The 12411-nt window shown below is 39.2% G+C and overlaps 1 protein-coding gene across 2 annotated transcripts; it reads left to right on the forward strand.

The window, feature by feature from the left end:
• Window positions 1-1729: 1729 nt before the first annotated feature.
• Window positions 1730-12205, forward strand: LOC124182682 (ATP-binding cassette sub-family C member 4-like). Of its 2 annotated transcripts, none has more exons than XM_046570241.1 (16): window positions 1730-2298; window positions 2674-2787; window positions 3005-3383; window positions 4188-4319; window positions 4880-5071; window positions 5150-5458; window positions 5581-6048; window positions 6157-6462; window positions 6534-6668; window positions 6756-7272; window positions 7354-7590; window positions 7652-7888; window positions 7980-8245; window positions 8883-9328; window positions 10912-11041; window positions 11148-12205. In XM_046570241.1, exons 1-16 carry the CDS (start codon window positions 2225-2227, stop codon window positions 11346-11348), a joined length of 4143 nt encoding a protein of 1380 aa, XP_046426197.1. In that variant the 5' UTR covers window positions 1730-2224; the 3' UTR covers window positions 11349-12205. The 2 variants fall into 2 exon arrangements, with proteins under 2 accessions (XP_046426197.1, XP_046426198.1); XM_046570242.1 differs by having other exon boundaries at window positions 7354-7584.
• The last annotated feature ends 206 nt before the right edge of the window (window positions 12206-12411 follow it).

The raw sequence follows: 12411 nt of genomic DNA on the forward strand, positions 1-12411 counted from the left end.
GGAGAGAAAAACGACATGGAACAAAAAAATATAACTCTACTTAGGCAGAGCAATCCTTCACCTTCCGCCATCAAACCCAGAATCTGAACTTCTTGGCTGTGTTCAAAAATCGATCGGATCGACGTTTTCGTGAGTATCATTTTTTTCAACTTCAAATGCAGGATAATTTGAAGGGCGACAAGGATACCAGATGTATACAACATTGCAGATTGAGCCAATGCGAGCCGAGTGTCGTGAATTTTTCAACTTTGGAAGACGTGGTAGTCCCCCAACTTCTTAGCGCATTATCCACCTACCTCGGAACACTTGTTCTGTTGCTCTTTTCATTTCCTGTGTTTCGATTTTCGGTTTAAACGTCGTCGGTGTCTTTAGTGTATCGATTGTTTAGAGAGCGTGTTTTGTAATTACTTGCTTACTATTAATTCCTTCGATTTCTTCTTGTTCACTTTTTACGTAATGATTCTCATAAGAGGTAAATAAATCAGCGAAGTCCGGTGTTAATGCGAGGTTTTGAACATCATTAATCGTAACGATCGCGAATTATTTCTAATTCGCTTGAATTGAACGAATAATGCCGGAATTGTTTCGAATCAAGTCGAATTCACAGAAATGACTCGAATGGATGATACGTTAGGGTAGTTTATTTAATTTTCTTTTACTTTTCTTACGTACTCTTCGAAAAGTTAGTTTTTAGCCGCAAACGAAGCCTCGTGAAACCGGAACTCGGTAGAAAATTCTGAAAGTTGACTCATCTTGTTTAAATTTTTCAAAGACTCCAACCGAAATATCTTGAAACCTATACAAGTTACGAAGCTCTTCTTGGTTTCATTTGGTAAATAATCAAATGTTCCTTACAAAATGTTCTGACTACTATGTGACATTAATTTTATCAGCTCAGAACATGGGTGAGATAAAAATTTACAAGGTAATAAGCATTTTCATTCTTTTATTCAATGCACTCAACTCATAACGTTCGTATCGAATGCAAGATGAACATTTAGGTGTATAGTAGTCTTGTCCCTTATAGAAAATTTGATTATCTACAAAATGAAACCAAAAACAACTTCCTAACTTGTATAGTTATGATAATTATGTTTGAGGCTAGGAACTAATTTTTCGAAGGGTACGTAAGAAAAAAAAAGTTTAAATAAATCACTCTATCATACATCTATATAGGATTTTTGAGAAATCGTTTGTTATGAATCGTATATAGGTGTCGAAAACTACAGCTAGTCTCGAATAATGACTAATCGGAACAGAATGAATGTCGATTTTTAGTACAAAAAAATGCTGTTTTATTTTGCTGCATCCTACACATTCAATATAACAGTCCATGCTGTTTGTTTCATTTTTTATCAGTGCAGCTACATGCAAAAACGGGGAAATACCCGATGGACTGCGATATTCTGAGGGAAATTGCAAAAGTGAATTTGTACAGCTCACATACGAGAATTGCGAAAATCTGTAAACTCTGTTTCTGACGAGTGCAAAATCTTGCTCTGTTTTCAAACTTGAATCGGTAAATACTCAATCATGTGTACGTATCTATATAGATGCGGTGAATGATAATTACGATGGTATGTCTCATTCATGGTGTTTATACCTGTGACGTTTAGCGAATAATAATATGACGAATTTGCTTTTCGTACCTCGGGTAAACACATGTAATTGCCTCTAATGTTCATATAAAATGAAAGTGAGAAATGATAAGGAAATTATTGTCTCTGTGCAGGTTGGTAACGATTGGCGAGATATAGTGACTGAGAATTATTTTCATTTGGCTCATTAGCGTTGGACCATTGGTATTCATTTTTGTGTGGTAAATTGTCCCGGTATTGAAAGTTTTTCATTTCGCATTTTTTTATTTTTCTAATAAAAAATTTGTTGAACCTACGCTTTTGTGTAAAACTAATGTAGAAAAATTAAAAAAAGCAAAAAATTCGTCTAATAATGTTTTTAAAGCTTCGTTAAAAAAAATACAAACGATTATGGTAAACCTGGTTTAATCTAAAACTGACGTATGTTGAGGTGCAATTATAATTTTATGACATATTAATTAATCAAATCAAACCTTGAGCCCAAGTCCAAGAAACAAGGAAGATTGAAATCCCGCTGTAATAAAAGAAAAGTATTATACTGCGAGATTGTACACTGTACATAGTGGAGGTGGAAAATTACAGTGAAGTACTTAGCACAACAAACCGACATTATTACACACGTAAACATGAATAGCGAGGTGAAACATAGCCAAAAAAACCCGGAGGAAAAATCGAATTTTCTGAGTCTGTTAGTCTTCGGGTGAGTAAATACAAAGAAAGTGATAAAAAAGTTTAGACATGAGAAAGTTGACGAAATGCAGGCAATGAGTTGAGTAAATACTGATTGATAAAACTTAACTTTTTAAGTTCATTTTAGGTATAGAGTGCACAAATTTCTCCAGAATAAATTGTCAAATGCGTTAATTTTTTCTCTTCTTCTTGACTTACGAGGATATTTATCTTCAAAGAAATTATTGGGAAAACTACTATTTCATGCGATTTAATAGAAATGAGTATTTAGAAAAAAGAGTCAAGAATTTTCGATTTCTCTAATCGCAAAGTTTGAGTAGATCATATTCTTTTGATAAAATCTAAACGACAGAATATAAAAATATACACAATATTCACACAACAGGTGGATGGCACCTATATTTTGGAAAGGGGCGAAACGGGATCTACAAATAACTGACCTGCAGTACGATCCATTGAGAACAGACCAGTCCGAATACCTCGGTGATCTTTTGGAGAGGTAATTCTGTCCGCGCTTCACGTAACCAGAAAAATTACGTTTTCTTTTTTCCATTTCGTGCAGCCGTTCTGCAAACTAACATTTTCCTTCTACCCTTAAAAGTCGATTTTCTTCTCACTGATAAATATAGTGTTATAAATAAAATTTTATATCATTCGATTTGATAAACTTCATTTCAACAGTTTGTATTAATTTCAATTCTTCAACATTCGAACAGAGAATGGTCAAAAGAGCTACTAGAATCGGAGGTTGAGTTGACGCGAAAAGAGAACGGCGAAAAGAAGGCGAAAAAGCGGGCGAGTCTGACGCGGGCGATAATCAGGGCCTTCTGGTTCCCTTACATGTTACAAGGGCTGCTTTTGCTGGTTCAGTCAACGGCGTTGCACGTCTCTCAGCCTATGTTGCAAGAGTGGATAATCGGGTACTTCAACCATGGCGAGAAAAACCTCGTAACGCAAACCGAGGTCCTCGTCTATGCCGGTTGCCTGGTAATCGTGACTCTCCTTGTCGTCTTTATAACTCACCACACGACTCTGCGTACGCAGCAAATTGGTATGCGAGTCAGGGTTGCTTGCTGCTCGATTTTGTACCGGAAGGTGAGATAATAGACAGTTTTTTCGATCGGGACGAAACTGAGCAAGATAGCTTTGGCAAGAGCAATTAATTGACATTATAATTTCGGGTCATTTTCACGAATTATGGAATTTCGGAAGACTTGACGCTAAATGCCAGGCTTCCATTTCGTTCCATATTCACAGTGTGAGGTAAAATTTGGAATCAAGGATATTTTTTTTTTTTAATTATGGGTACGGAGTTGGTTTAACGTGACAATATTTTCCAAATGTTCGTTTTCGAACGAATAAAGGATCGCGTAATAATGAACATTAAATCCACGTGGTCAATGTTGTTTTTTTTTTTTTTATCAAATTCTCTATTGTTTTGTCAAATTTATATTCGAAGTCTATGTGCTCTTTTTTGTGGCGTTAAAGATTTATTTCCAGATCATCTGCAAGTTGAAATTCTAAGTATTTCCTTTGTTTATAAATTTATATCTTGAATATAGAACTTGGCGAGAACATTTGTCCACGTTATGTTCATAATCGTAAACTGTTGCTGCAGCGGACTCCGTTTTACGAAATATATGGTTGCGTAAATCAGTATAATGCATTGCTGCGTACGATAAGACTAATTGATAGCATTCATCGTAGACGATCGATGTTTGCTCGTAAAATGAAGTGATCGTTGAAGTATAAACTGCATAGATAAAGAAGGATTACGATACGATTATATTTGTGTTAACGATGAAACATACAGCTGATAATAAATGAGCTATGGCTGCTTAATTGTTTGTCGACCTCAGTACTTTCAAGCGATAATTCTTTCTCCATATTTCCTTGCAGATTCTCCGAATCGATCAGGCTTCCTTTAACAACACCGCCTCTGGACGGGTTGCGAATTTAATCAGCAATGACGTTGCTCGGTTTGACATGGTCCCGGTATTTCTTCACCACATTTGGATAATGCCGATACAGGTGAGAATGAACACAAATTCACTCACATTTTCAGTATTTTTTGGAGATTCAAAAACTGACACCTCGATCTTACCCTGAAATAATCCTCCTCCTTTGTGAAGTCGGGCAACAAGACAAATGAGTTGATATAAACTCTTTCAAGATTTTGTCACACCCAGAAACATCTTGAACTTTTCCAAAGTTTATCGCAAGTATCTTCAGTGATCATAACTTTCGCCAATAATGAAATCCTTAATGCGAGTGTGGTTAGGGCAATATGGCATCGGATTTGGGTAACAGCTGATCGCTTTTGACAAATCTTATAATTATAGATGCATAAAAAACGTTGTCTAAGTTGTTGGTCTTTTATTTTGTGACATTGAATCATTGTAGAGTAAAATATATGATAAAAAACCGCTTTCATAATCAAATACAGGACTGCTGGTATAGTAGATTTATCACTAGATGGAGCCTTCCGAATTTAAGGATCCCAACATTAAAGAGATCGAATTTTCCTGCTCAGAAAGATTGCCACTTTGCTAGTTAACTACTAATTATTTCAAGTCTTTCTTTGATTACAGGTGATGTTGATAGGATACGTGATGTGGCGATCTGTCGGTGTGGCTTCGTTGGTGGGAATCGGAACAATGATGTTACAGACGATACCGATTCAAGGGTATTTGAGTCACCTCAGCGCAAAGTTGAGGTCAAAGATTGCAGTGAAGACGGACGAGCGCGTGCATTTGACGAGCGAACTGATTTTGGGTATTCAGGTAAAATGGATTATTTTCTAATGATTTAAAAATTCTATTAATTGCGGACTTAAATGCGTTAAGATTCTCAATTTCCAGGTAGTGAAAATGTACTCGTGGGAAAAACCGTTCGAATCGATCATGTCGAAGGTTCGAGGTCTGGAAGTAAAACTGATCGGCTACACTTCATACTTGAGAGGATTCTATCTGAGCGTTATGGCGTTCTCCGAAAGAGTTTCGCTTTATTTAACCCTGATCACGTTTGTCATTATGGGGAATTCCCTCACCGCTCAAATTACCTTCGTTCTCGCCAGTCTGTTCAGCATTCTACAATTCTCCTGCACAATCTGCTTCCCTCAGGCTATCATACAGGCGGGTGAAGCCAACGTGTCTTTGAATAGACTAACGGTAAATTAACCGATGTGGTTTCAATATTGTACCCAGCGAGTAATTTCCTAACGGCTAATTTACAGTACCCCAAACTTGAAACAAATATTTAACGAATCGACTTTGCTTTATTCTCTTCGCAGGATTTCCTATTACTTGATGAATTCAAGCATACAGAAAATTTTCCCGTTACAACCGAAATCGAGAAGAATGGAGTTTCGAATAACACGGAGAGAATCAAGTCTCCGAGTCAGCAAACAAGAAACGAAGTTGGAATAGAGATGTGTAAAATTGCCGCTAACTGGGTTCACGGTCAGCTGCCACCGACGCTTTCTGAGGTCTCTTTGACCATAACTGCCAGGTCACTATGCGCTCTAGTCGGTCCAGTTGGCTCAGGGAAATCGTCACTGCTTCACCTGGTGCTGGGTGAGCTGCCGATCAGAGCTGGAAGACTGTCATTGTTCGCCGGCGGAAATGGGTCGAAAACCAAGATCATCGATACTCGGGATATCCGCATCTCATACGCCAGTCAAGATCCATGGCTGTTCTCCGGTTCCGTTAGGGACAACATTCTCTTCGGTCAGCCGTTTGACAAGGAAAGGTACCACGAGGTGGGCTCAAGTCATTTGTACTCAGTCAGCTTTCTGGACTTTGACTAGCTTAGCATATTCAGCAATATGCTTCGTGATGCGTTGTGAACCATGCCGATACTGTTCCAGGTAATCAGAGTATGCGCGTTGCTGAAGGACTTCGAGCAGCTTCCTCAGGGCGACTTGAGCTTTGTCGGGGAAAGAGGAGCGGCTCTTTCCGGAGGGCAGAAGGCTCGGGTCAATTTGGCCCGAGCGGTTTACAGGGACGCTGACCTCTACCTGCTCGACGACCCTCTAAGTGCAGTTGACTCTCGAGTTGGCCGGCACTTGCTCGAGGAGTGCATCAATGGATTCCTGAAAGGAAAAACCCGGATCCTTGTAACTCATCAGCTTCAATATCTCCAGAAGGCAGATACTGTCGTTGTTCTCAATCACGTACGCGTAACATGATCCACAGTCACAAAAATCGGAGTGTGGAAGATCTTTAAGAGGCTGTTTGCTTTCAGGGTTTCGTTGAACACCAGGGGACTTTTGCTGAACTGGCCAAATCGAATTGTCACATTTTCGGTTCCGAGCTGTCTGACGAAAACAACGAAGCCGCTCACTGTAATGACAACAATTCCGACGAATTAGATTGCAAGGTATAGGTCGATTCGACAAACAACAACCTTGGTTGTAATCAGACTGACTTTTCGGTGTAGACTTTTTAATTCGGTGGCTTTTTCCAGACGCAAACGACTAAATTTTGGGATGAGCTGAAGTTGACGAGTCACAGAGTGGTGGAAAGGGCCATCGGAGATGAGGAAGCAGCGACTGGGGAAATGTCGAACAAAGTATACCAAGGGTACTTAACAGCCGGTAATAGTTTGTGTTCGCTCATATTTATAGCAGCGATATTCATTGCTGGCCAAATAGCGGTGAGTGGAACCGACTACTGGGTCGCGTATTGGACGAACCAGGAGACTCAGAAGGTGGCGTCGATGGAGTCGACGGCAAATGTTGACTGTCGAGAAACGACGAGCATAAGGTTATCGGACTTGAAGTGGTGCAATGAGTTCAGATTGCTGAGTTCAAACCTTCCGATTTACATCTATACATTCTGCATTGCTGGTCTCGATATATTGACGACACTGCGAAGTTTTCTCTTCGTCAGGATGTGCATGAACGCAAGTCGCCAGATTCACGATTCAATGTTCAACAACATTCTGAGGGCTAAAATGAGGTTTTTCAACACTAATCCGTCCGGTGAGCTGCGATGACAAAAGTGCTTGGGAATAATTACCTATTACCGGAAAATTGATGGTCTTATGATGTTATAATCGCTAGGACGGATCATGAATCGATTTTCAAAGGACATTGGAACGATGGACGAGGTGCTGCCAAAGGTAATGCTGGAGGCGCTTCAGATATTCGCTATTCTGTTGGGGATTATGGCGATGGTGGTAATTGTCAACCACTGGATGATTATACCGACCGTGGTGATGGCGGTGGTTTTGTACGTGGTTAGAATCTACTACCTGAAAACAGCTTTGAACGTGAAGCGCCTTGAGGGCATGAGTAAGGGTGATCTTTTCAATAAAATTCGCTATGTCCGTTCTCCGAACTGACCGCTCTTCTGCTTCAGCCAAAAGTCCGGTTTTCTCACACGTCAATTCTACCCTCGCGGGACTTACGACCATCAGAAGCAGGGGAAAATCGGTACAGGAATTACTGATGCGAGAGTTTGACCGTCATCAAGACGCCCACACGGGCGCTTGGTACCTCACCATTGTCGCCTCGAACGCCTTTGGCTTCATTCTTGACCTCGTTTCCTGCAGTTTTATTGCCTGCGTTTGCTTCTCCTCAATCCTGATGGACGATGGTTCGTACCTTTAGATTTTTATCCTCTGCTGCCAGTCTGATTAAGCATAATTTACAAATCCGGAATGCTCTAGAATCTTCACTATTCGCAGAAAGCACTCTTCCTGGTTCCGTCGGACTCGCCATTAGTCAATCGCTGATACTGACTGGCCTTGTTCAGTACGGTGTCCGGCAGAGCACAGAGGTTATCTCGCAGATGACCTCCGTCGAAAGAGTTCTACAGTACACTAATGATTTGCCCAAGGAGGGACCTTTCACCAGTAATAACACTCCGGCGTCGACTTGGCCTTTGAAAGGTGGTTTAATATTGAATAATGTCTCGATGAGGTACGTCGAGGACAAGCCACCGGTTCTTAAGGTATAATTATTAGCTCATTAAATGATAATGAATATGATAACTCAATCTGGGATCTCTGAACGCATTCTCGATTTATTAATTGAGGATTAAATTACTGCTCGCATTTCCAGTTGGTCAATTTCATCCAATCTATACGTATAGCTGTTTATTGTTAGAAATCTTCTCCGAAAGAAAACTTCTTATCTGTTGAGATTCACTGATTTTTGGATTTATAGTTCATACAGATTTAGATACAGATATATGTGTGCCGTAGTGTTTGAAACATAAAGCTTTTCAGCATCTAAATTATTCCGGTCGATCAGTGTCCATGTGTTGACTATACGTTCAATCGCTGGATTAAATCTTATACTGGATATTGAATTAAGGTAACGTACTCCTTAATTATATTTCGAACGGTTGTTCAGAGGCATTATATTTAGTTTCCTGAGGGTGTTGCCGTATGAGTTCGTTTGAAACTGGATGCGCATGGGTTTGAAGAACTCATTCAAAAATTGTTTTACCTGACTCGGAAAATCTAATTATATGTAGTCATGGACTATTTTTCTACGGCGGTATAATATTTCCCAATGGAAAATTGTGGTGTCATTAGACGATCGATCGTATCTCTGAACACAGTGGTTTATTGTTTAAACGGTAGAACCTAAACTTGACGATAAAGCCTGGCTGGAAGATTGGTATAGTGGGAAGAACCGGGGCTGGAAAGTCTTCGATAATATCAGCGTTGTTTCGGCTGACTGAAGTTGGAGGTGAGGGTGAAATACAGCTGGATGGGATCGACACGAAGTCCATCGGACTGCACGAGCTGCGACCCAGAATATCGATCATCCCTCAGGAGCCGATTTTGTTCTCGGCGAGTCTCCGGTTCAACTTGGATCCCTTTAACCAATTTTCGGATGCCGAGCTTTGGGACAGTCTGCGGCAAGTTGAGCTTGGTGACGTGGTGCAGACCCTCGATTTCAAGGTCACTAGGGGCGGAGCAAACTTCAGCGTTGGACAACGCCAACTGATATGCTTAGCTAGAGCCGTTCTCAGGAGGAATCGAATCCTTGTTCTTGATGAAGCAACCGCCAATGTTGACCGAGGGTGAGTTTTACTGAAATCGGTTGGGTACATTTACCCAATGCACTATTTGTGGTCATCCAGTATAAATTTCTGCGCTTGAAAAGTTTAGTTGTAAGGGGATAAATCGACGTGCCGACAAATTGAGCAGATCCTCAGACACAATATTAAAAATAATCAAAATAATGCCGAAATCGTATCTTAGCAATTTTTTTACTTACAAAGTTGCTAATGACATCTTTTCGGCATAAAGGCTTATGTTAGAATTTATGCTTGTGTGATAATTCAGCAAAGTTAGAAAAGAAAGATGTAAGAATACGGAAGACATGGGATTCTGATATCAGCAGTGTACCATAACCTCAAAGTGAGTGAGAATCTGTCGTAACTACGTTCAGTGTTTTCGTCAATTCTTACGCTCGCTTAATTTCTTATAATTACTGGATTCCTGAGTAGAATCCGCGTTCAAGCAAGTTTCGGGCAGAAGTTTTCAGTACAGCAGAATCTGGTTATAAGCTGTTGTTCGGGGCTACGGGGAAACCAAATTTGCAGAAAAGTCGTAAAATCTGGTTTCCGTATTGCAATGCATCGACGCGACGTAGCGTTCTCGATGCGTGTAACAGCGTCGGTGAAATGCGAAACACTAACGGATATAAGCAATCCTCTATCTCGCATAGCCACGTGGTATACTGATTGTAAGTGGTATAACGGCGTTTCGTTCGTGTTTAAAAAATCAAATATTCATGATGGATATATTAAACCTGATGTTGTTTGATTTAATCTTGGTGATGCGTGTTTTATAAAATCTATCGAACGTATATTATTCTTTATGATCATTGAGAAATAATAAGCCGCAAAATATTAATTACCTATCGAGTCGAAATAAATAATATAGAAGTTGCGGAAGTACTAAAGTTTTTATTAAACAAGAAATTATCTTTAGGATCGGTAGTATGTACATTTTACATAAATCCAAGAGTTAAAAGAATAAAACCGTTTATATTCATTTTGACCTTAGTAATGATTTCATGAGCAGGTTTATGAGAGACAAAAGAGAACCTTTAAAATATACTCAGGATTTTTTTAACTCTAGCATTGGTAAACCCAATAGTAATTAAATGGCTAAAGCGACGCTAGAAGAGATTGCTTATAACCAGTTATGTTGCGCAAAACTTGGCCTTCGCTTGTGGGGGACCGCGCTGAGCAGACTTGTAAAAAATAGGAGGAAATATTGCTTATAACCATATTGTTTACAACCAGATTTTGCTGTACTTGGTAAACTTTAATGTTTAAAAACTAGTGTTTACGTTGGCCAATAAGCATATCTGTAGGTACCATTTGTGGCTATAATCTCAAATTACATGTAATGAATATTGGCGATCGACACTACCGCTCCAATAGCGCCATTTTCTTGTATACATAGCTATAGCATAACATAATAATTGACACCACGTGGCGCACTCCAATGGCAGTTACGTAAAAATCCACCAGGTTCGCATGTTTAGTGCCGATCGCCAATAGCCACAACTGGTGGTAAGGTGACCAAATTCGGTACATCTCTTTAACTTCCCTTTTACCAGTACCGGTTAAATGAAATTTTCAATCATTAGAACCGATGCTCTGATCCAAAAGACCATCAGGCAGAGATTCACTGATTGCACGATACTGACGATTGCTCATAGAATCAACACGATAATGGACAGTGACCGCGTCTTGGTCATGGCGGAAGGCCGTATCGTGGTGAGTGTGCTTATAATTGTGTGATTATAACTCTCTGTTATGGTGAGAATTCGAATATTTGAAAGACGATCTTTTTCACTCATTGTTGGTAATTCCCTTTTTACAGGAGTTCGGTCATCCCTATTCACTGTTGAAAAATCATCAGGACGGTCCGTTTTCGGAAATGGTCAAACAAACCGGCAGTTCGACGTCGAAAAAATTAATTGCCATCGCCGAGAGCGCTTATAAATTGACGAACTCTGGATTGGAGGAAAATCTAAACGATACTTTAGTCACTAACAATCAAGATAACTCGACGTATTTGTAGCGATTCGATTGCACCAGCAGCTTTAACGTTATCACTTCATTATCCATGCTTCATTATTTATAATTTTATACTACCATGCCTGAATTGTATTAGTACATGATTCGATGCAACATTGTGTTTCGTATCGATCATCGAATATATGAAATATTCACATTTCAGTTCACACTCAGTTGAAACTGTCACTGACAATTACCAACAATAAATGTACATGCACGTACAAAATACGGTATTGTGCGAAAGAGCCACGATTTACACTAGGAAAAAAACCTAAATCACTATAACGTAGTTCTGAAGAATTGGAAAAAAGACAGCGTACGTCAGATTCCTTGTATCGTTTGAGGAAATGTAGTCAAGCTGTTATGGGAAGTACCAGAGCGATGTATGTTTCCCATCTCTGCAATATGACTGTACGCAGAATTACTCCAGGATAAGATATCGCGAACAGTTTTTCTCTAACGTCAGAATTCCTATAATATGACGACCATTTTTACTGTGCATAAAAATGGCGCTGATCTTTGTTGAATAATTTGAGTTTACACCAAATTTCGGGTTATCGACCAGACGACTTATTGACTTATCTTTCGGGATTTTGACCCCCGCCCATCATCAGGTATAAAACGCAGGCAGCTGTACCGTAAATTTCGAGGGATTGCTCACTCGCAAATTCGGTGGCACGACAATTTCCAAAAAGAATCGATTTCTTGTGATTTTTACTACGATTCTCGTGATTTCCGAATCAATGAGATCACCTGCGACATATATTGACAATAAATAATTTACGATTAAGGCCACGACGGTACTCAATCAATAATGTAGATTATTAAATAAATTGGAATTCCCAGCGGTTCCCCAAATGACCTCATTTTTTTGTGATTCCCCAGTGAAGCGACTGTAATTATTAAATGATTTTATTTCATTAGTTTTTTGTAATATTGTATGCAAAGTGAAAATTTGATATATTTTTATAATGATAAAATTGTATATGTAATTTTACGATTATTATTATTATATTCGTTGTATTTAATGTATAAAGAATTAAAAATGATTATCATATATTATAACT

This window comes from Neodiprion fabricii, chromosome 5, assembly GCF_021155785.1.
Source record: "Neodiprion fabricii isolate iyNeoFabr1 chromosome 5, iyNeoFabr1.1, whole genome shotgun sequence".
Classification (NCBI taxonomy): Eukaryota; Metazoa; Arthropoda; class Insecta; order Hymenoptera; family Diprionidae; genus Neodiprion; species Neodiprion fabricii.

Coding starts and splice junctions, on each gene's coding strand:
- LOC124182682 (XM_046570241.1), top strand. CDS start 2,225: ATGAATAGCGAGGTGAAACATAGCCAAAAAAACCCGGAGGAAAAATCG. Junction 2,299..2,673: donor CTGAGTCTGTTAGTCTTCGG/GTGAGTAAATAC, acceptor TTCACACAACAG/GTGGATGGCACCTATATTTT. Junction 4,320..4,879: donor TTTGGATAATGCCGATACAG/GTGAGAATGAAC, acceptor CTTTGATTACAG/GTGATGTTGATAGGATACGT.